Raw genomic sequence first — 25,506 nt, 5'->3', positions numbered from 1 at the left:
CTGGTATCACCCCAGCCTGCTGGTATCACCCTGGGTTTCTGGTATCACCCTGGCCTTCTGGTATCACCCCAGCCTGCTGGTATCACCCTGGCTTTCTGGTATCACCCCAGCCTGCTGGTATCACCCTGGCCTGCTGGTATCACCCTGGCTTGCTGGTATCACCCTGGCCTGCTGGTATCACCCCAGCCTGCTGGTATCACCCCGGCCTGCTGGTATCACCCTGGCCTGCTGGTATCACCTCAGCCTGCTGGTATCACCCTGGCTTTCTGGTATAACCTGCTGGCCTGGCTGGTATCACCCGCCTGCTGGTATCACCCTGGCCTGCTGGTATCACCCCGCCTGCTGGTATCACCCCGGCCTGCTGGTATCACCCCAGCCTGCTGGTATCACCCCTGGCCTGCTGGTATCACCCTGGCCTGCTGGTATCACCCCGGCCTGCTGGTATCACCCCTGGCCTGCTTTGTTCAGAGTATTTGATTGTGTTAATTTACATGTGAAAACCATCTGTCAGGTTATTGATATTGAAATCTGTGTTCCAAGGCCCTCATCCCCAGTTGATCAAATAATCAATCCGTCTCTTTAGCATGGTATGGATTAGCCTGTCGTGGTCAGAACTTCCCTGACAGTGACAGAAAGAGACGTCAGGCTCGCAGCCAGCCAAGTCACTGTGCTAAGTCACTCTGTTGAGTCACCGCTCAAGTCTGGAGCTCAGCGTGACTCTTCCGTGGATTCTATGTATGCTATACTTCGAAACTCGAAACTTAAACAAGGAAATTACTAAGACGTGTAAGTCTCACACGAGCCTTATAATCCTGGCAGAGTGCAAAGGTGGTCAATTTACCAGGCTTAGGTGAGGGTTAAAGAGGGCCTTTTAATAAGCTTACAATAAATCCACAATATCTGAATGCTTAAAGATTAAAGTTGCCCATTTAAGTATCTTCCCCTCTACAAGTTTATCCTTCTCTAACGCCATGCAGAAGTTTTCATTTTGAGATTTCTGTCTTCACCTGAGTGAAGATGTGCCCAGCATAACATCAGCTTCGGTGGAAAAGCAGCGGCAGAAACGTTGGCGGGGGGCGGAAGCAGGGATCTGGTGGGGGCTGCTGTGTATGGGGAGGTTTGGGGGGGGGGGGGGATCTGTAGCTGGCTGTTGTGTTTACGGTGGGGTTGGGGGGGGGGTCTGTAGCTGGCTGTTGTGTACGGTGGGGTTGGGGGGCGTAGCTGGCTTGTTTACGGTGGGGGTGTGTACCTGTGTGTTGTACGGTGGGGTTTGGGTGTCTGTAGCTGGCTGTTGTGTTACGGTGGCGTTTGGGGGGTCTGTAGCTGGCTGTTGTGTTTACGGTGGGGTTTGGGGGGTCTGTAGCTGGCTGTTGTGTTTACGGTGGGGTTGGGGGGGTCTGTAGCTGGCTGTTGTGTACGGTGGGGTTTGGGGGGGTCTGTAGCTGGCTGTTGTGTCGGTGGGGTTTGGGGGGGTGTGTAGCTGGCTGTTGTGTACGGTGGGGTTTGGGGGGGTTGTAGCTGGCTGTTGTGTACGGTGGGGTTTGGGGGGGTGTGTAGCTGGCTGTTGTGTACGGTGGGGTTTGGGGGGGTCTGTAGCTGGCTGTTGTGTTCGCCGGTGGCTGCAGAGGACCCAGCCGCCTGCGCTAGCCCGTTAGCGGTGATCAGGGCCGGCTCTGTGGGCATCGGAGCAAGGCGACGCTCTCGTGACGCGCAGCGGTTTGCAGTGTCCTGCAGGTGTGAGGTCACATCTATTGTGAACGCTTTGGCTCATGGGAATTGGAGTATATGACTCACACAAATAATAATGCTGTACAGCTTCTCTCTTTCTGAAGAGGTCCTGCAGCACAGGGCAATTACAGACAGTGAGGTAATTACATGGGCTGTTTTTGAAAATACTTTCTGCCATCCCTGTTATCTTTTTCTCTCAGGTTAAAAATTGTACTTTCTGGAGCAAGATTTCATTTTTCTCCGAGCTTTATTAGTCTTATTCATATTTAAACTTGCTTAAACCGAGCGATTCATCGACTGACGGACAGCAAAGGCCCTCTGAAGATTGAGGCCTTGACTCGACAGAAACAGGGGGCTTAATTTTCTCCTCAGGCCATCTGGAGGCGACCCCTCCTGGGCAGGCTGAGACAGGGGCCTGTGCTCAGATATATAATCTGGAGATATTTCACAGGGAGGGACAGCTACTGTGCCCTCCAGATTTTAGAGTCGAAGGCCTCATCTGTCCCTCTGTCCCCTTTGCTGGCCCCTATCACTGCTAAGCTGAGACACACACTCACAAGAGTACGAGATTGAGCACAATAGAAAACAACTATCACAAGATGAACCGGCAGGAAAAAAACTGAAATGATAGAATTGGATATGATAGCATGCCCTTGACTGTATGGCCCACCCCCTGAAATAATAAAAACAAAAACAAAACACACACACACACGCGCATACGAACACACACACACACACACACACACACAAAACCAAAAATACCGACACACACACACGCACACACACACACACACACACACACACGCATACACACACAAATACCAAATACAGACACACACACACACAAATACCAAACACACGCACGCACACACACACACACACACACGGACACACACACAGAAACACACACAGACATGCACACACACACGCACAGAAACACAGACACATGCACACACACACGCGCACACACAGAAACACACACAAAGACACACAGACATACGCACACGCACACACACAGAAACACACACACAGACACACACGCACACACACAGCAACACACACACAGACACACACACACACACACACACACGGACACACACAACACACACACACACACCACATCACCACACACACGACACACACACAGCAGCACAACAACACACACACATGCACACACACACACACACACGAAAACACACAGACACACACGCACACACACACACGCACACACACACACACACACACACACACTCACACAGACACACACGCACACACACACACACACACCCTGCTGATCTCTGCTCCAGTAATCCACGGTGTGATTGGTGCCTCCCAGATTACTCCAGGGAGGCCAGCTGTCACAAGCTGCGGAAAAGCTTCTCCCAGGCCAGGGAGCGGAGCTCCTCAGCCCGGCTGTATTAATAGCTCAGTGCCGGGACCTAATTGCGCTCAGCTGAACAATGAAGGGCGGAGGAAGCGGAAAGCGTGCTGCACGCTGGTGATAAGGACACAGCTCCGCACTCCCAGTGCCCTGAGCCTTCACAGCCGCCTTACACCCAAGGGCACTTTCCACACGTGCAACTAACTGCTGTTTTTGTTTTCGTGGTGAAAAACCACATTTTTTGCCACGATTCTCCAAAATATCAGCAACAATAGAGTGAAACATATAAATGTGTAAATGTGTTCTTTGGTAATGTAGTTGCGTGTTTACTCAGTGTCCAGATCTTTCCTCTTCTGTCCACGTTCAGCAATCCCTCCACATTCTTAGGCTGGATTTCTCCTGTGGTTGGTGACCCCTGACCCCTGCTATGCTTTGTTCTTTGGGCCCAATAGAATACACCCCCAGACACTCCAGGCCTGAGCTGATTGGTTTGCAAGTGTACGACTTGGCAGAGTGTGCTTTTCCGTGTTTATGTTTTCATATTTGGGTTGCAGGGGATGAAGCTGACAGGCTTTGTGTACGTGCGCGCTGGCGGACACGTGCAGGGCTAACGCGCTAATCGCTTTCCTCGCAAAACAAGCGGAACATTTATAACGTCTCAGTCCGTACAAAGGGCTTCTTTCCGCTGCAGTGTGGTGTTGCGTCCTCACATATGTCCCTGTGCTTACTGTAGAATTCACACTGAAAATGAGAACACATCATCATTCCAACATTGTTGTTATTTTATTATTTTTTTCTATAAATCCTTCTTTCCCACAGTGACCCATACTTCATCCATTTGCAATATGTGTAATTTGCAGCACACTGACAGGACTGGGCTGTAGAAAGACCTGCACTCTTTCACGCAGAGCGTGCGGGTGTGATTCCCAGGTAGGGCACTGCGGTTGTACCCTTAACCTGAATTAGGATGTACCCAGATGTGTGAAAGGATACTATGTGAAAAAGTCACTCTGGATAAGAGTGTCTGGTAAACACCAGTAACGTAAATGCGATGGACGTGTCGTCGTGTGAATGGGTCGTCGTGTCAGTGTCGGCAGGGTGCTGACGCCCCGGGCTTGTGTGTCTCCTCCCCCCCTCAGGGACGACGGAGAGGGTGTGTCTGATCCAGGGCACGGTGGAGGCCCTGAACGGGGTCCACAATTTCATCGCCGAGAAGGTGCGCGAGATGCCCCAGAGCGCCCAGAAGGCCGAGCCCGTTAGCATACTGCAGCCGCAGACCACCGTCAACCCCGACCGCATCAAACAGGTGAGCCGCGCCTTCCCACAATGCCCTGCGGCTGCTTTTCAGCTCTCCCCCCTTGGAGTGGAGGAACGGTGCGGGGGGGGGGGGGGGAATGAGGGCTGGATTGATCCAGAGTGTCCACTTGCAGTCCGACTCGCTATTCAGGAGCTGCTAAAAATTCCAGCCCCGGCTGCGTGTCCTCAGCCGTCTGTGTTGAGTGCTGTTTCACGCGAGGCTTCGCTTCGATGGGATCCTCGGAGTGGCGGAGTACGGCCTGTTCTGTGTTCAGTGGCGGAGCACGGCCTGTTCTGTGTTCAGCTCTAGGTCCGTTCGTTTCTCTTGCTTATTTCAGACGGAGGAGACAGTGTGAGTTCATCCTTCAGCCCTGATGTGATCCCCTCAGACAGGATGAGAGGCCTTTGGGGTGGGGTGGGGGGGGGGGGGCGGGCGGGGGATGGGGGGGAGCTCAGGACCGGCACGCGAGCCGTTAGCCATGGGGCGCCACACACCTCTTTTCATCAGCTCTCTTACACCCGCGCCGCCAGAGAGCCGAAGTGTGACATCACTTCCTCTGAGAACACTGCTGGGGGAAAATTTCCATAATGACTTTCCCCATTGGAATTTTAACAGCCTGAGATTATTAGGAGCCTGTTTTCAGTACAAATTCAGGACTTCAATATGGTGTACATATATGCTCCTTCTCTCAATCATGGCATTCCCTGGGCAGTTTGGTTTGAAAGGACAAATTACATTCATTCATACATTCTTATCTACATTCTTATCTATACATTTTCCCACATTATGGAGTGACAGCATGTCGCCAGGTCATACGTCACTGCCCCTTGGTTTTAGAGCCTGAATAGCAAACTTAAATTAACAAGGAAGAATGAGTGAACTTTAATGTAACATGGCAGTGTCAATAACATGCATACTTTCAGGAGCTGGAGAGGGGGGTGGGAGGGGCCCAGGCAGAGAAGCACCCAGAAGTGTGCAATGCTAAGTGCAAAATAGTGTTGGGGAAAACAAAGCTAATTTGATGACCAAAGAAAACCTCATCGGTTAAATAACTTAACTTTTTATAAGAGAAAGCCATTGAAGCCCTGTCTCCAATCTCTTGTCTGTAGCCATACCGCAATAGCGCAGTGGCTCAGAATGCCATTGGTCAGAACTGATCAGGTGACTCCACTGACACAGAAGCCTCAGTGAAGTGGATTTATTCCGATATTGAATGGATTCCATTGCATCATCAAACTGAAGATGAATCGTTTGCAAAATAGTCATTTTTATAAAACATTTGCTTCCTACGTGTATTTTTAGCTGGTTGCCTAGTAAAAACACAGGTAGTGCTGTCATTTATAGAATGAAATTTCCCATGATGCATGTGGGTTTGCAGTCTCTGGGTGAGATTAAGTATCTATCAAATGTAGTTAATAATAGTACATGATTTCAGCTGGACCAATTTGTGCAGTTAATCTACACAAAATGCACTTTAAATGTAAGTATAAGGGAATTTTATTAATGGCAGAAATATGTTGACTATATGTAGTCTACATGTGGCTATATAGTGTGTATATGGTAGATATGGTATAGTGGTAGTCACATTATGATGGAACATATGGGAGTGGATAAGCGGTAGGCTATATGTTGACGGCAGGTCATGGCATATTGCAGCAGTAGCAAAGCGTAACTAGCAGTAAGTTAACATTAGCCAGCCTGAGGCTGTTTGATTCAAATGTGGGAGTTTGCTAACTTGTTAGCATTACAATTAACAATGTTACGTTGAGCTTAGCTTTATACATAGCCATCTTAGGAAATTATCTACATTGCTGCATATTATTTCGCGAAACAGCAGCGAGGTAAGCGAGATAGTCTATCAGCTGCCATTTTGAAAGTTATTTCAGTTCAGATTACTTTTCTGATTTTTTAGAATTCACTGCCAAAGGAAATTTGATGAGTCACTGGTGGCATCCTGATGCCTGGATTCAAAGAATGCAGGAGAGGGAATGTCAGTGATTGGGCACGAGCTGCGCAGGTGTGTGGTGACGCAGAGAGTGACTGATGCGTAGCTGAAAAGCAGGGCCAGCGCTTGGTGTGGCTGAATTCGCTGTGTGTGGCCCCTGCATGTTTAGTTCCACTGCCCGCGGTGTGGCTCAATTAGGCAATTAATTGATTCCACTTACAATTGCCTTGAACTGATTTTCTCTGCTGGTAGTTCATGATTGCATGCCATTGATTTCTACGCCATGGACTGTTGTCCTGTATGGTCGTGCAGCATTCATTTATTACATTGTTAATAAGTATAGATCAGCTTTAGAAGCCAAAACACTATACGTATTCACGAGCTGGCATTGCTCTGCTCACGGTTTACACCGCTGGAAATCCTGTGTAGCACCATCAGGTTTTCTGAGTTGTATCTAAAATTGTAGCCAAGTCTCAGATTGTATTCCTAGAAAGCTGACCTGGGCCCGGGGGGCTGTTTTTGCCAGATTGGCAGTGTGATGCTAAAGCATGTTATCACTGGTTCCATTAACTTGGCCTTACACCTGCACTAGCCTCACGTGGTTCCACTAGTGCACGGATCCTCGTAAGTGTGCGCACTTTGAGGTTAGGAACACGCACACACACACACTCACGCATGTGCTTGTTCACAAATGAAAACATTTGAAAACAATTGAATTATTTACAAGTGGTAACCTGGGATTTAGAGCAAGAAACAGAGCTCATGCCGTCACGCAGGAGAGACGGTCAGCCGTGGGAATATTGTTGGATGTTCTCCGGTCGCTCTATTTGTTGCTGGTATCCCTGGAAACCTGGATATCTGGCCAGAGTTTGCTCAACTGCTGCGCTCAGACAGCGCCACGGGTTTGGTGGGTTTCCCGAGCCAAAACTAAAGCTCACACTTTCTGGGAGTCTGAAACCATTTCTCTCGTGTTGTATCCCGGGCTTTCTAGCCCTCTGAAGTGGGGGCATACAGGCACAACCCTACGCCATTTTAAAATGAGCTTGTGTCGCACAGGGCTGTGCATGTGCCCCTGCTCAATACTTGATTGATAAGCTGTGGTGCTCGGCTTCACATCCTATTTTGGTGGTGTTTTTTTTCTTCCCGTGATGGTTGTCAGCGGCACGGCTGTCGGAAGCATGTGTCTCATTATTGTGGGCTCCAGGGAGCAGGCAGAGAGCGGCATGGAGGGTAGTATGCGGAGACAAATTAAGCAACAGCTGCCGGCTTTGCCCAGCGAGCTGGGATGGGTTTGCCTCGCGGGTGATTGGCGGGAGCTGACTGTGTGGCGTCTGGGCCCAGCGCAGTCGGCATGGCGATATCCGCGGCTGGGGCTGCGGGCGATGGGGTGTGCGGCTGGGGCTGCGGCGATGGGGTGTGCGGCTGGGGGTGTAGGGCGATGGGGTGTGCGGCTGGGGGTGCGGGCGATGGGTGTGCGGCTGGGGGTGTAGGGCGATGGGGTGTGCGGCTGGGGGTGCGGGCGATGGGGTGTGCGGCTGGGGGTGTAGGGCGATGGGGTGGCTTCCTCTCGCCACGGTTTCCCCTGACCTCTCTTCCCCAGACGGAACACCTGCTTCCCACGTCCTGTTTGCCCCTTCCCGCACAGGAAGTGGCTCGGGGAGCTTCAGGAAGCCGGCCGGAGCCACTTCAAATGAGACGGAAAACAGAAGGGAGCCCTAAGAGCGTGTTTTCCTGCCCCCTTTTAGGCTCTGCTCCTGCAGGGCTGTTTTCACACAGGCCTCTGGAGACAGACGCGTTCTGTCTGACGTTCACTGCAGGCTTTAAATCAAATCCTGTTTGTTTCGGTTTCTTTCTTGCCTATGACATCAAGGCATCATAGATCCAGGTTGTCCTGTGATTAAACAGTAAGCCATGAAACGGTTAGACTGGCAGTTGTCAGTTTTGTTTCTATTTTTGCAAACGTCCTTATTTTAGCCGGGGATAACTTAACCTTGCCTCCTGTGTTTAATTTAGACATTGCAGGGGAAACAGCCAGTTAATGTAACAAATTGCAATCGCTGACCCTGTCAGTGAGGGAGGACGGAGAGCTCGCTGGAATCTCTCGTAAACTGCAGCGATCGCCCCGCTGGGAGAGGCTCTCCCGCGCGTTTAGCTGGCGAGCGGCGGAACTTTCCGGATGAACGGTGTTGTGGTGTGAGCACTGGGGGCTGTGAGCTCATGTCACAGGTGGTGCCGGGGCTTGAAGGGCTTCGTCTGAACTGTTGCAGTGGAATTCCAGCTGTACGGCCCGGCGAGAAGCGGGCTGCGTATCGCCGTGGCATAAACGCCGGTAACAGTCCTGCCGAGCTTCAGTCGAAGCTCGCGTTAACGGTGCAACTGGCAGTCGCATTTCTCGTCACGGTCAATGTAAATGATGGTCCTGAGTGCCGACGCTGTTTCAGACCTCCCTCCCTTTTGCAACACCAGCAGCCCTTCGGGCTCTTTCATTAACTTGCATCCTGAATCTAATAACGTTTCTCATTGGAATGGTGCATAGCGCAGACTAATCTATACAGCCCAGGCCAGGGCAGAACGCGGGGGCAGGGCTGTCTCCTAAATTGAAAGTGACATCAGGAAAATTGCTATAACATCTGAAATGGAAGAAATAAATCTCCAAAATCCACCAGTGGGGGGGTACAGCCCCTCCCACCCCACCCCCACCCCGTACCCCCCCTTCCCCTGGCCTCAGGTCTCATGAGGACTCATGGCGGGCTGAAGTATTTTATGCCTTTTTTAACCTTTGGATCCATCATTTGGCTGAAGAAGGTCGTTTCCTTCGGCGAGTATTGATCCAATTTGGAGAAAGCTGGGAGAAGGCCTTACACAATATTTACTGTCTGACAAGAATGTGCAACCTCTAACGTTGGGCTAAAGCTGTGTGTGTGTGTGTGTGTGCATGTGTGTGTGTGTGTGTGTGTGTGTGTGTGTGTGTGCATGTGTATGTGCGTGTGTGTGTGTGTGTGTGTGTGTGTGTGTGCGTGTGTGTGTGTGTGTGTGTGTGTGGTTTGTTGCGTGTCTGTGTGTGTGTGTGTGTGCACATGTGTTTGTGTGTGCGTGCATGCGTGTGTGTGTGTGTGTGTGGGTGTATGTGTGTGTGTGCGTGTGTGTGTATGTGCGTGTGTGTGTGCGTGTGTGTGTGTGTGTGTGTGTGTGTATGTGCGTGCGTGTGTGTGTGTGTGTGTGTGCATGTGTTTTTGTGTGTGTGCGTATGTGTGTGTGTGTGTGTGTGTGGGACAGGTCTTTCTTTCAAGGATAAGAGAGATTCTGACAGCAGACTGTGTGTCTAATGCAGAGAATACAAATCAGAGTGTTTGAACAAAATTTGTAAACAATTTTCCTGGACAAAATATGAAGTTTTATAACTTTTGATGAATATGATTACATACACGCGAACCAGTAATTATGGGCTGGATGTTATGAGAATCATGTTTATTTATTAATATTGCTTACTTTTGTTTCAACACGTATCATGATTAAATGCATATGTTAGGCTGATGTGCCTGATGTTCTTTGTTTTGTTTATTTTTTGGACTCATTTGTGACACACATAACTGACCTCTGTAGCCTTGAAATAACTGCAGGTATTAATGCAGTCATTGTCCAAATTTATATTCTCCTAGTGGCCAGCTGTACAGCGGGAGTCTAGGTGCATTCCTAAAATCCACTCCACCCTGACTGCGGGAGGGTTTGTGTACTAACCTCCAGTTTTCAAAAAGCATTAAAAATTCCTGGTTGTAAACATATCAGACAACATGTTTGCTGTACTCATCAAAAGCTCTCACCTCGGTCAGCTCAGCTGGAAACGGCTCCACCTCAGCAAAGAAGTTATTTATAGTCCCTGCAGATACATTATCAGGCCTGTGAGGTCACTTCCTGTCCAGGGCCTTGATTCAGGAACTCAAGCCAGCTTAAAGCTGGAAAAAGTCATACTTCGAGTGTGTGAAAGAGAGAGAGAGGATAATGCCCAATAATTGTTTATGCAGTCACTTCAGAAGAGGAACCTCAGAATCCAAGCCAACACATGCAGTTTCTGTCATAGTCCTTAATTAATTAAGATCATTCCCATTTGGGCATGTAGCCAACATTCTTATTCAGAGAAACTTATGTACAGTACTTATATTTTTTACATACAATCCATTTATACAGCTGGATATTTACTGAAACGAGGCAAGTACCTTTGCTCAAGGGTATAAGAGCAGTGCGCCAGCTTGGCATCGAGCCCACACCTTTGCTTTGCCATTACCTCGCCCCGTTGCCTTAGTCATTATCGAGCAGGTGACGCATTGCCAGTGCGGTGGGTTTTCAGCGCGGCTGAAGCTGTTGCTCATGTAGGGACAAAAACATCTCCACGGCCGCAAGGTCACGGTCTGCTGAGTCATTTTACCTGAACATCGTCCGCCTCAAACAGAATCGAAGCTGAATGAGATTTAAGCTCACGTCAACGGATCTTTTGACATAAAAGTGGAGCACTGGGGCGAGATGCGTGGTGCGGTGCGTGGGGTGGTCTGGATCTGGAGCCACCCGCAGGCCCTCCTGCGCAGGTGGAGGTGTGGTCCCCTGGCTGGGCTCTTTCTCAGGCCCCTTCTTCTTCTGTAACCTTCTCTGATATCTACCTGTCTGAATACAGCACAAAAACATAACCCCCTGAGACTGAAATCCCTCTTTCAGGAGACCTGCATACATACAAAGATAACAAGGGAAAAAAAATATATATACAGTATATATATATATATATATATACACACATGCATATAGTTCATAAGATATACAAGAATAACAGTTATACTATACAGATATACATGCCTTCGTTCTCTAAGAAATTAACTACCAGATATTTAAAATGTTCCAGTGAGGTTAGCTTAAGTGATTCTTGAAATACTTTGCACGTCATATAGGGTGTAAAAACCACTTTAGGTAACCACTGAAAAACCAATTCCGTCCTAAATCGCGGTATGTCTATATTAATGTAACTCTGAGACCTTGTGGTGTAATTTGAGACCTTAATTGACAGAAGTTTGCTTAACAGAGAGGAGGTTTCTCCAGTAAAGCTTTTTAAATAAGTAAAATACCATGCTGCTTCCTCTGCAGGTCTAGGGCAGGGCTATTCGACTTCAACAGCAAGTGGGCCAAATAGGAAAATCACTGGGGGTTCGTGGGCCACATAGAATACTTTGTCACTTAATGGCTACAAATAACTCTAACAGTATAATGTTAATAGATATATTACTACATGGAATAAACTAGTCACGTGCATCCCTTTTCTTTCACTTTAATGATATCATTATAATCAATTCCAGACAGCTGCCAGTCCATAAAAAAAAGTAGGAAAGCTATGGTTACAGCTGGCAAAGTAAATAAATACTTAATGATACTTTGTGTGCATGAACATGATTCGCCGCATGAAATTAAAGCCTGTATATTTATGTTAATTACAAAACGCAGGATCCAAAACTAAAATTCGAATTCGAATTTAGGTTCGAACTTAAAAAAAAAAAAGATTTTCGAATAGTTTTCGAACTTCGAATATTTTTTGACAGGCCTTTAGCTTAGCTAACGTGAGTTTCTCTGTGGCCCGCCAGCCCAGAATGCAACGTGAGGCTTGACTGAGCGAATGGCAGGTGCTGAGCAGGTGTAATCCTGTTGCAGCCAATCACAGCACATAGGTGCTTTAAAAAGAGGTAACCAATACCATATTGGTTCAGATCATACAGTCTACGGTTCAAATGTCTCAAGTAGCTCAGAGATATGTACCTTAGTTTTATTTATCACATCACACACATGCCCGCCTGATTTGCAGGCAGCCTCTTGCGGGCCATAGAACAATTCAAAAGGGCCGCATCCGGCCCACGGGCCACTAGTTGAATAAGCCTGGTCTAGGGAATACAAACCACTGATTGGTACAAAAATAAGAGCACAGAACCCAGAGCCCATGATACATTGCACTGCATGAAGATAAATGGCAGCCAGTGGGTTTAAAGCACACATGGGTGTGTGTATATAGGACATCTTCATAGTCGAGAACTGGCAATATTGTAGCCTGCACAATCTTTTCTCTCCTATCCATAAACAGGCAAGACTTATTCATGTGAAGGAAGCCAAGTTTAAGCTTGTTTGTAATTTTGTAAGTCCAGCCAAATAATCAAATACTTGCATTGGTGGACACATTCAATTTCAGCATGTTCAAAGTAGATTAATTTGGATCTGTGAGGTCAATGTTCTGCGTGAAAAAATAATTTACTTTGTTTTACTCGCATTCAAGACTAGTTTCACGTAGGCCAGTGCGTGTTGTATATCGTTAACGGCAGCTTGTAAATATGAGAGAGCCTGGCTACATGCGGGTGCTGAAGAATAAAGTAGTGCATCAGCGTTCTCGAGTTTAGTGGCAATGTCATTTATATAATTGACAAACAAAAGAGGGCCCAGAGTGGACCCATGTGGGACCCCTTTTTTGAAATTCAAAAAGGGTGGCTTTACCTAATTTATTACTATAACTTGAGTCCTGTTATTCAAATAATTATGGAATAAATTCCTGTATTATCATCTAGGCCGATGGAGGACAGCCTGCCCAATAAAATTGAGTGGTCAACCATATCAAAAGCCATAGATAGATCTAGAAACAAGGCTGTGCATTTTAGTTGCATTTATTATCTGTTGCATTTATGAGAGACAGCTGAGATGGTATTATGGCTGGGCCTGAAACCAGATTGATGTGGGTTTAAAATGTTATTCATGGATAAATAAAGTATGCAATTGCTGATTTATTAATGATTCCAGTACTTTAGCTAAACAAGAAACTTTAGTAATTTAACTCACCGGAACCACCGCCATCAACGTACAGATTTCAAAGCAATGTAAATAGTCACAGGAATAAGTGATAAATGAAAAATATTAGATACTGGCTTACAGCCTAAAAAAACTGTTCTATTAGAGATGCTAATTATTTGCATCATGTCCATTTACAACATATTGCTATTCCTAAGAATATACATAAACAATATGTTATTAAATAGTTGTTACTAAGAGGTCAGGAGAGATTGGTGCTAGAAATCTCATTGCGAGGTTTAGCGTTCAGGATTTTGGGATGACAGACACGCTAAATTAGAGTTAAATTAAAAACAAGTTTTTTGGTGAGTTTAGACAGGTTTGGTGTCTTGAGCAAGAAAGAACAAAAACCATGATGTGAAAAGATGGAAGAGTATCAGAAACAGGACCGATGAAGCCTTTTTGTGCCTGTGCAAAATTTCTGAGATTACCTTATAATGTAACATGACGCAGGCAACATCCAAAGGCTGATACAAATATCTTGTATCTGAATCATTTTAGATTATAATTCATGTACAGTATTCTCATTCATATGCTGACTGAAAGTTAGTCTTAATATCAAACAGAGTTAATTTTATCTTTTATACATATTCAGTGTAATTTCATGCATTGTAATATGTCAGTTGTGAACATTATATTAATAGTTCTTGTTAATATTAATTCATAAATCTGCAGTTTTATAGTAGTAAAGACAGTTTGTATGGAAAGCAAAAGCAAAGTGAATTCTTACCAAGTGAAGGAGCTCAGAGAACTGGGAGACATTCTTCTGACATCCCAGAATACTCAAGGGTACATCCAACCACGTGCAGTTAAAATAGAGACTGAGGTTTGCTTTCAGATCACACTGCCTCTTGGCCCTACGCTTGAGAAGCAAATTCAAGCAAACGCTTTTATTGCAATGTTAGTCTGCCTGCTAGAAAAAAATCAATAAGTATTTGAGAAATGAAAAAGTTGTTACTCATTACTCGCACCATAGAAAATGGTATTATGGTTCATTTTACCAGGAAGATAAACATATCTTTAATATTGAATAATTCAGAGCTACATATCTGCAGCTGTCTGCCTTTCAAAATATTTTGTATCATTATGTTGAAATAAATATAATGAATGAAATAACACTAGTTGTTCCAAGGAGCATTTGTTTTGTTGTCTTCCTAAACACCTTTCCCTGTCTGCTTTGAAAAAAAACTCTACAATATTAGATAAGAGGTTAATTTGAAGGGGAAATCAAAGGTGGATTTCCGGGAAATTTACTTGAAATACACAGGTCACAACACAGACCATGACAAGAGCACTTTTAATTTAGCAGGATTTGGTTTACTTGCAAAGTTTCACTGCTTTAACAGGAAGTGACATCATAGGTGGCAGTCTGATTTGCCACACTGCATGCTATTATTGGAGTGTACTGCAAGGTTAACATTCAGGCACAAGCAGTCCACCAGGGCAGCCCGGTCTGGGCTCTTTTAATTGAAACGCTTGGCTTTCCTGTACTGCTGTGTCTGGACGGAGCGATGGCATGCCGTTATTTTTAACCCATGCTGTCCAGTCTCACAAAGACACAGATGCGTAGGATTGCTGGCTAAGCTGCAGGATCAGCAGATGCGCGATCAAACCCAGGTCCGGTGCTTAAGGCTTTAAAGTGCCAAGTTCAGGCTCCAATCTGAGCCGGCCAACAGTTGCACATGTCTGATAGACATCAGCAACCCGCACCGTCACAAGCACACCGTGTGTGTGTGCGTGTGCATGTGTGCGTCTGTGTGTGTGTGTGCATGCATGTGTCTGTGTGTGTGTGTGTGTGCGTGTACGTGCGTGAGTATGCGTGAATGTCTGTGTGAGTGCATATGAGTGTGCACACGCATGTGTTTATGTGTATGTGCTCACCTGCATGTGCGTATGTTTGCCAGTGTGTTTGTGTGGTCAGGAGCTTTAGACCAGCTCCACCCAGGGTAAGGTTTGATCTTCAGCCTGCTGCCCGATTAAAGCTGAAATAGGGAGAGGACAGAAAATTTCCTGTCGCACAGCCAGGCAAAATGCAGAGAGGCTAATTTCTCTCCTCAGCATTTGAGCGAAACAAGCAGTTTCTGCTTCTCTGAAACGAATGCAGTCATCACTTTGCCTTGTTCCAGTGCAACTGAGACTTTTTTTTAATCTCCTTCCCCAAAAAACCCACATGTGCACTCACATAGTCTTACTGCCATACCCTCCCTCCCTCCCCCCTCCCAGTCCCCCAAGGACTACCTGCCACCTGCTGGCTGATCATACAGCTGCAAAGGATTTTTTTAAATTTTAAATGGGGGGGGTCATTCTTGGCCTACCTCAGCACTGGGGCCCGTTCAGCAGAATTACGCTGTGGACTGTGCTGCATCAGCACTAACAGAGCCCCCCCCCCCCCAAACGAGCAGTGAAGAGTCCACATTTTAATCAGTGGCTGCCGCGGCGGCCAAAACGCTCTCCTCCTGTCCAAAGAGACAGCAGCCATGACTGAGGATAGAAAGGTCTGCTCCAGATTAAAATGGGACCTGGGGACAGGGGAGGAATCTGTGTACAGTACACAGGTACAGGGGAGGCACTAAGGCTGGATGTGGGGGGGGGGGGTGGATTTGGGTTATGGGAAAGTACTGACACCTGGAGTATTTATAGAGACCTTGTAAAGATGTACTATGACCTCAGAATTTAGCACATCATGGAGTCCGTTTATTCCTGTTTATATTCATGCTGGCCACACCTGGCTTCTGAAAGCTGACCGGTTTCGCCAGATGTGTATTTTGACAGTTCCAAACGTGCGTGTGTTTGTGTCTGTGCATGTGAGTGTCTGTGTATATGTGCGTGTGTATGTGTGTTTGTTGTGATTGGTGTGTGTGTGTGGTGTGTGCGTGTGTATGTGTGTCTGTGCATGTGTGTGTGCGTATGTGCGTATGTGCGCATGTGCTTGTGTATGTGTGTCTGTGTGAGTGTGCGTGTGTATGTGTGTCTGTGTGTGTGCGTGAGTGTGTGTGTGGGTGTGTATGTGTGTGTGTGTGCGTGTGCTTGTGTGTGCATGTGTGTGCTTGTGTGTGTGTGTGTGTGTGGGTGTGTATGTGTGTGTGTATGTGTGTGCTTGTGTGTGCTTGTGTGTGCATGTGTGTGTGTGTGTGTGTATGTGTGTGTTGCTCTGGGGGGTCAGGATGCAGAAGAGACTGCTGAGTAGAAGATCGATGATGCCCCCTCCACACTAATTCTCCAAGTGCTTATGCATCTGTTCTCCAGTTTCTACATACACAGACCAGTTAAACACTGCTCATAAACTGCTCAAACAGTTTTAAAAAATCACATGAACATTTTTAAAAGGTATTCATAGGAAATAATACAAGAATAAAGAATAAAGAGAAGCCAGAAACAGATGGATCTTTTGCGGTGTGCCGTGTGGAGGCAGTCCTTAAATGATTGTTTTAAACAGATGTTCCTGTTGAATGAATCGCAAGACAGCTAAGTAAAGGTGTCTGTAATAATCATTAGATTTTTTAAGCTTACATATCAAGCAGGGTTGATACTGTTTTAATGAAGAAAAAAACACTTACTGTTATTTCTCTTTCTAATCAGCTGCATATTTCAATTGAAAAAGTGAATAGTGACTTCATTTAATTCACAACTCCCTAACAGTAGCATCATGGGTAAAGCAGATTTGTAGAGAAATGTAGGTGGGTTGCTAGCTGCTGGAAACCTTGAAAGAAAATGAAAGAATAAAAAAAAATGAATAATTTCTGCTCTCAGCGAAAAAAAAGAAAATGGATGGATGTAGGTGATTACCACCCCTTTCTCCTCTCTCACTCATTCGTTGCATCTGTTCATTCCTTCCCACTTCTCTCTTTCCTTTTCTCTGCCCACGCTCACTCCTTTCCTTTGTCTCCTGTGCTCTTCCACTCTTTGCCGTGTTCCCTGTGTGTTGGGGGGAAAGCGCGCTTGTATTTAATCCCCCCCCAGCTACACGTTTCATTTGGAAGCATCGCAGTGGTGGCTGAGAAGGTAGAATCATTAAAAAACACAGGATAGAGGCTCTCTCGTTTTTTTTCCTCTTTCTGTGATATTTCTGTTTCTACCTCCTGCTCTCCCTCCCCCCCACTGTCCCTGCCACAGCACGGTGGTGTGTGTGTGTATGTGTGTGTGTGTGTTCTGTGTGCGCGTTTGTGTGTTCCTGTGTGTGTGTGTGTGTGTGTTCATATGCATGTCTGTGTGTGTGTGTGTGTGTGTGTGCTTCTGTGTGTGTGGGTGTGTGTGTGTGTGTGCTTCTGTGTGTGTGTGTGTGTGTTCATATGCATGTCTGTGTGTGTGTGTATGTTCTGTGTGTGTGTGTGTGTGTGTGTGTGTTCTGTGTGTGTGCTTCTGTGTGTGTGGGTGTGTGTGTGCGCACACATCTATGTGTATTGATGCTAGGCGGTTGGGAGGGGGTTGGGGGAGTTGTTGCTACGCATCGCTCCAACTCTCTTTCAGTCCCTCTTGAATGCTGGGGCTGGGTTTCCATGGTAACGCTGACCCCTGGGAGTTGATGCTTTTCACTCGAGGTTCTTTGTATCCAGTGATTCACAGTTTGGATTTGAAACCAAAGAGAAAAAAACACTTATTTCCCCACCCCCTTTTCCCATTTCCTCTCCTTCATTTTTTCCCCTGAATGTACCTGCACCTCGGCATGCAGTAGCTGCTTCCCCCGTTCCCTTTCTCCCCCTCCTTCCCTCATTCATTCCAAAAAGCTTTACTCCAATCCGTTTGGGCTGCAGGTTTGAGGCAGGATTAGTAAGAACTGGTGGAATGGAATCCCTAGCAGGAGTGGAGTGGCAATCGTGCGGTAGTGTTCAGCGCTCCCTTTTACGGCGTCGCCGTCTCAAAATGCCGGCTGCCACCGTGAGTCACGGTGGGACAGGGTGGGCTGGCACATAGGATTACTCATAGAGCACTAGCGCAGGTAGCATTATATCACAAAATATCACAAACATCACCCATGTACTATACAGCAGACAACACTCACATACTACATCACAAACAGCACTCATGTACTATACCACAAACAACACTCACATATTATATTACAAACAGCACCCATGCACTATGCCACAAACTGCACTCACGTACTATACGACAAACAGCACTCATGTACTATACAACAAACAGCACTCATGTACTATACACACAACAGCACTCACATACAACAATCAGCACTCATGTACTATACAACAAACAACAATCACATACTATATCACAAACAGCACTCATGTACTATATCACAAACAGCACTCATGTACTATAACACAAACAGCACTCACATACTATATCACAAACAGCACCCATGTACTATACAACAAACAACACTCACATACTATATTACAAACAGCACTCACATACTATACAACAAACAGCACCAGCTACTCAACATAGCATATGTACATCACAACACAACACTTCAACCATACTACACAAACAACACTCACATACTATATACAAACAGCACCTGACATCACAAACTGATCCCAACAAAACAGCACTCTGTACTATACAACAAACAGCACCGTTACTATACAACAAACACACTCACATATATACATCACAAACAGCACCATGTACTATACAACAACAGCACTCATGTACTATAAACAAAAACACACTCACATACTATATCACAAACAGCACCCACGTACTATACACAAACAGCACTCACAGTACTATAACAACAAACAGCACTCACATACTATACACAACAACACTCACTACTATATCACAAACAGCACCCATGTACTATGCACAAACAGCACTCACGTACTATACACAAACAGCACTCATGTACTATACAACAAACAGCACTCACATACTATACAACAAACAGCACCCACGTACTATACAACAAACAGCACTCACATACTATACAACAAACAGCACCCACGTACTATACAACAAACAGCACTCACATACTATACAACAAACAGCACCCACGTACTATACAACAAACAGCACTCACATACTATACAACAAATAGCACCCACGTACTATACAACAAACAGCACTCACATACTATACGACAAACAGCACTCATGTACTATACAACAAACAACACTCACATACTATACAACAAACAGCACCCATATACTATACAACAAACAGCACTCACATACTATACAACAAACAGCACTCATGTACTATACAACAAACAACAATCACATACTATATCACAAACAGCACCCATGTACTATACAACAAACAACACTCACATACTATATCACAAATAGCACCCATGTACTATGCCACAAACAGCACTCACACACTATACCACAAACAGCACTCACGTACTATATGAAAAAAAACACTCACATACTATACAACAAACAGCACTCGTACTATACAACAAACAGCACCCATGTACTATACAACAAACAACACTCACATACTATACAACAAATAGCACCCACATACTATACAACAAATAGCACTCACATAAAATACAACAAACAGCACCCACATACTATACAACAAATAGCACTCACATACTGTACAACAAACAACACTCACATACTATATCACAAACAGCACCCATGTACTATACAACAAACAGCACTCACATACTATACAACAATCAGCACTCATGTACCATACATCAAACAACACTCACATACTATATCACAAACAGCACTCACATACTATATCACAAACAGCACTCATGTACTATATCACAAACAGCACCCGTGTACTATACAACAAACAGCACTCACATACTATATCACAAACAGCACTCACATACTATATCACAAACAGCACCCGTGTACTATACAACAAACAGCACTCACATAATATATCACAAACAGCAACCATGTACTATGCCACAAACAGCACTCAAGTACTATATGACAAAAAACACTCACATACTATACAACAAACAGCATCCACGTACTATACAGCAAACAGCACTCACATACTATACAACAAACAGCACTCACGTACTATACAGCAGACAACACTCACATACTATATCACAAACAGCACCCATGTACTATGCCACAAACAGCACTCATGTACTATACGACAAACAACACTCACATACTATACAACAAACAGCACTCACATACTATACAACAAACAGCACCCATGTACTATAACACAAACAGCTCCAATGTACTATACAACAAACAGCACACGAACTATACCACAAACAGCACCTACGTGCTATACCACAAACAGCACCCACGTACTATACAACAAACAGCACTCATGTACTATATAACAAACAGCACTCATGTACTATACCACAAACAGCACTCGAACTATACCACAAACAGCACCCACGTACTATACAACAAACAGCACTCACATACTATACAACAAACAGCACCCACGTACTATAACACAAACAGCTCCAATGTACTATACAACAAACAGCACACAAACTATACCACAAACAGCACCTACGTACTATACCACAAACAGCACCCACGTACTATACAACAAACAGCACTCACGTGCTATATCGCAAACAGCACTCACGTGCTATATCGCAAACAGCACTCATGTACTATATCACAAACAGCACTCACACACTAAACCACAAACAGCACTCACAGACTATATCACTAACAGCGCTCACATACTAAACCACAAACAGCACCCATGTACTATACCACAAACAGTACTTACGTATTATACCACAAACAGCACTCATGTACTATACCACAAACAACACTCCGGTACTATACCACAAACAGCACTCACATACTATATCACAAACAGCACCCACATACTATACCAAAAACAGCACACGAACTATACCACAAACAGCACTCACCTGCTATATCACAAACGGCACTCATGTACTATATCAAAAACAGCACTCACGTACTATACCACAAACAGCACCCATGTACTATACCACAAACAGCACTCATGTACTTACCACAAACAGCTTTTGCATACTACGTCACAAACCTCACTCATGTACTATACCTCAAACAGTTTTTGCATACTACGTCACAAACAGCACTCATGTACTATACCTCAAACAGCACTAACATCTTATATAACAAACAGCACTCATGTACTATACCACAACCAGCACTCGCATACTTATTACACAAACAGCACTCATGTACTATACACAAATAGCACCCATATACTATATTACAAACAGCACTGGCATACTTATCCCACAGACAGCACTGACATACTACATCTCAAACAGAACTCACGTACTAAACTACAGACAAAACGCATGAACTATACCACAAACAGCACTCACGTACTATGCCACAAACAGCACTCACATACTTATAGCACAAACAGCACTCATGTACTATACACAAACAACACTCATGTACTATTCTATAAACTGTACCCATGTACTATGCCACAAATAGCACTCACGTACTATACCACAAACTGCACTCACGTATTATACCACAAACAGCACTCACTTAATTCTGTGAGACGGGTGTGGTAGTACTGTAACTCCAAGAGACGGGTATGGTTCTGTTACTCTGTGAGATGGGTGTGGTAGGCTAACTGTGAGATGGGTGTATTAGTGCTGTTACTTCTTGAGACAAGTGTAGTAGTGCTGTAACTCTGTGAGATTGGTGTGGTACTGTAACTCTGTGTGATGGGTGTGGTACAGTAACTCCGAGAAGGGTGTTGTAGTGCTGTAACTCTGTGCGACGGGTGTGGTAGTGCTGTAACTCCATGAGACGGGTGTGGAATTGTAACTCTGTGAGACGGGTGTAGTAGTGATGTAATGCTGTGAGACGGGTGTAATAGTGCTGTAACTTTGCGAGACGGGTGTAGTAGTGCTGTAACTCTGTGAGACAGGTGTAGTAGTGCTGTAACTCCATGAGACGGGTGTAGTAGTGCTATAACTCTGTCAGACAGGTGCAGTAGAGCTGTAACTCTGTCAGACAGGTGTAGTAGTGCTGTAACTTTGCGAGATGGGTTTAGTAGTGCTATAACTCTGTCAGACAGGTGTAGTAGTGCTATAACTTGTCAGACAGGTGCAGTAGTGCTGGAACTTTGCGAGATGGGTTTAGTAGTGCTATAACTCTGTCAGACAGGTGTAGTAGTGCTATAACTTGTCAGACAGGTGCAGTAGTGCTGGAACTCTGCGAGACGGGTGTAGTAGTGCTGTAGCTCTGCGAGGCGGGTGTAGTAGTGCTGTAACTCTGTCAGACAGGTGCAGTAGTGCTATAACTCTGTGAGACAGGTGTAGTAGTGCTGTAGCTCTGCGAGACGGGTGTAGTAGTGCTATAACTCTGTCAGGCAGGTGTAGTAGTGCTATAACTCTGTCAGACAGGTGTAGTAGTGCTATAACTCTGTCAGACAGGTGCAGTAGTGCTGGAACTCTGCGAGACGGGTGTAGTAGTGCTATAACTCTGTCAGGCAGGTGTAGTAGTGCTATAACTCTGTCAGACAGGTGTAGTAGTGCTATAACTCTGTCAGACAGGTGCAGTAGTGCTGGAACTCTGCGAGACGGGTGTAGTAGTGCTATAACTCTGTCAGGCAGGTGTAGTAGTGCTATAACTCTGTCAGACAGGTGCAGTAGTGCTGTAGCTCTGTGAGACGGGTGTAGTAGTGCTGTAAGTCCATGAGACGGGTGTGGTGACGTTCCGTCTGTGCCCTTGTTTTCCAGGCGAAGCTGATCGTGCCCAACAGCACAGCGGGCCTGATCATTGGGAAGGGCGGAGCCACGGTGAAGGCGGTGATGGAGCAGTCGGGCGCGTGGGTCCAGCTCTCCCAGAAGCCCGAGGGCATCAACCTGCAGGAGCGCGTGGTGACCATCAGCGGGGAGCCCGAGCAGAACCGCAAGGCGGTGGAGATCATCGTGCAGAAGATCCAGGAGGACCCCCAGAGCAGCAGCTGCCTCAACATCAGCTACTCCAACATCTCCGGCCCGGTGGCCAACTCCAACCCCACCGGCTCGCCCTACGCCAACTCCGCCGAGGTGATGCCGGCCGCCGCCGCCGCCGCTGCCGCCACCGCGTCCAGCCTGCTGGGCCAGGCCAGCCTGGCCGGTGTGGGGGCCTTCCCCACCACCATGTCCAGCTTCTCGGGTAACGACCTGCTGGCCATCACGTCCGCCCTCAACACGCTGGCCAGTTACGGATACAACACCAACTCCCTGGGCCTGGGCCTCAACCCGGCCGCCGCCTCTGGGGTCCTGGCGGCCGTGGCGGCCAGCGCCAACCCGGCTGCCGCCGCCGCCGCCAACCTCCTGGCGTCCTACGCCAGCGACGCCTCCACCAGCGCCGGCCACCCCGCCGCCACCCTGGGCGGCTTCACCCTGGGCTCCCTGGCCGCCGCCACGGGGGCCACCAACGGCTACCTGAGCGCGGCCTCACCGCTGGTGGCCAGCTCCCTCCTGGCCACCGAGAAGCTGACCGAAGGGGCCAAGGACGTGGTGGAGATCGCCGTCCCGGAGAACCTGGTGGGCGCCATCCTGGGCAAGGGCGGGAAGACGTTAGTGGAGTACCAGGAACTGACGGGAGCCCGGATCCAGATCTCCAAAAAAGGGGAGTTCATCCCAGGCACCCGGAACCGCAAAGTTACCATAACGGGCTCGCCGGCCGCCACACAGGCCGCCCAGTACCTGATCAGCCAGCGAATCACGTACGAGCAGGGCGTGCGTGCCACCAACCCGCAGAAGGTGGGCTAAAAAAGGGGATCTAAAGAGGAAAAAATCACAAGAGAAAGAAACGGGGCCGGGGAGGGGGAAGAACACAGAAAGAGGAAAGAAGGGGAGGAGGAAGTGGAGAGGAAGTCATCCCAATGTTCATGTTTTCAGTATTTGAGAAAAAGGATGAGGAGAAAAAAACCCACTTGGAAGGAGGAAAAAAAAGTGTCAAACCGAAACCAAGAAAAAAAGTGTAAAATGTAAATATGGTTTTATTACCTATCCTGATCTAACAGGATTTTTATTGTTTTGTTTTTTTGGTTCTCTGGACGGTGGTGAACGGCATTTTGAACCGGCATGCTGCCGCACTGCAGTTCTGGGGCGGTGGGGGGGGCTCTTGCCCCTTTGATTAAAACTCCCCCCTCCCCCCCTCCCCCGCCCGTTTCTCCCTAGCTCACAGATTTTTTTTTTTCAACTTCAGTCTCAAATCTCCCCTCCCCCGCCCCCCCACCCCCCCCCCCCCCCCGCCTTGTGGGTCTGTTCAGGCTGCAAACAAGCACTGGGTCTAAGATCTGAGCAAAACCCCCGTTGTCACTGACACCCCCCCCCCCACCCCCGCCCTCCTCTGTTAATGGCTGATGAGGGAGGCGAGGGGGCCAAAGGCTTTTGCCAATGGCTTATCTTAAAGTTCCTTCCGCGTACTGGGCAGGATTCTGACTCAGCCAGGTATGGTTGCAACACTCATTGTTTGCTTAAAAAAAAAACATTAAATAACGTCCAGTCTCATTGTGGTGGTAACTTGTAATGCGTGATGCACCTGGTTGACTCAGAATCCTGAGCTAGTACCGGGGCACATAGAGTTTGTGGCATTTTCTCTACAGGGTTCGCATTCTGGTGTTATTATTACTATTATTATAATTATTGTCATCACCATCATCATTATTTATTAATATGATTTCACTCATAAAGACTGAGGTATTTTTGAGTTTTTGTTTAAATCTGTGAATTCAGGTTGACATGAATGTAAAGACTATTTTTAATTTAGTTTTTTTTTTATTTAAGTGGATTAAATAGTGTGTCAGATAGCATAATATATGTCTAATTTAAACCCAGTCAGAACTGCGACGTCGGCATCATCGCAGAGGGTAGGGTCGGGGGTCAGATCTGATATCCAGTGTGAGAAAGGGATGTGGAAGATTCTTATGAGCACATACACACACACACACACACACACACACAAAGCGAGAAAGGCTTGGTCTAATGTGAGACTCCATACCCATAGCGGTGCTAAAAAAGCGAGGAACGCACCGAATCGTAGTTTTAGACCCGAGTGCAACATGGCCGCTTGCTCTTCCTCTCCTTCCCTATCTCTAAAGCGAGTGGACCGAGATGAAGAAGGTCAAGTGCGCCCAGTGCCCTGCTGCAGGCATTAGTGCTGCTTACACACCTCGCCCGGTGGAGGGCCCTCCCCCAGGAGCACATTATGCCAGCGCCGGGCCAAGATTCCTCAAAAGTCACCGCCCTGCTTATGCTCCCGTGACCCGCCCGCCCCGCCCGACACGCCCCGTTCTGGGCCGGTCCCTGAAGTGACCCAGCGCCCCATTAAAAATGCAGTGTGAGCGCAGCACTACTGCCTGTGGCCGGCGAAAGACGCTCGGAAAACTCGAGCTAGAAATGGAGAGGAAGAG

The 25,506-nt window shown here is 46.7% G+C and overlaps 1 protein-coding gene across 2 annotated transcripts in view; it reads left to right on the top strand.

Moving 5' to 3' along the window:
* Positions 1 to 24,159, top strand: part of nova2 (NOVA alternative splicing regulator 2) — a 59,724-nt gene extending 35,565 nt beyond the window's left edge. For both annotated transcript variants that reach the window (XM_064301213.1, XM_064301214.1), the window contains exons 3-4: positions 4,249 to 4,415; positions 22,838 to 24,159. In XM_064301213.1, coding sequence (XP_064157283.1) covers positions 4,249 to 4,415; positions 22,838 to 23,860 — 1,190 coding nt within the window. In that variant the 3' untranslated portion in view covers positions 23,861 to 24,159. The remainder of the gene's footprint in view (positions 1 to 4,248; positions 4,416 to 22,837) is intronic.
* Positions 24,160 to 25,506: the final 1,347 nt, after the last annotated feature.

Source organism: Anguilla rostrata, chromosome 12 (assembly GCF_018555375.3).
Source record: "Anguilla rostrata isolate EN2019 chromosome 12, ASM1855537v3, whole genome shotgun sequence".
NCBI classification, from domain to species: Eukaryota; Metazoa; Chordata; class Actinopteri; order Anguilliformes; family Anguillidae; genus Anguilla; species Anguilla rostrata.
The sequence above is the reverse complement of the archived record's forward strand: the minus strand, read 5'-3'. Positions and strand labels throughout refer to the sequence as shown.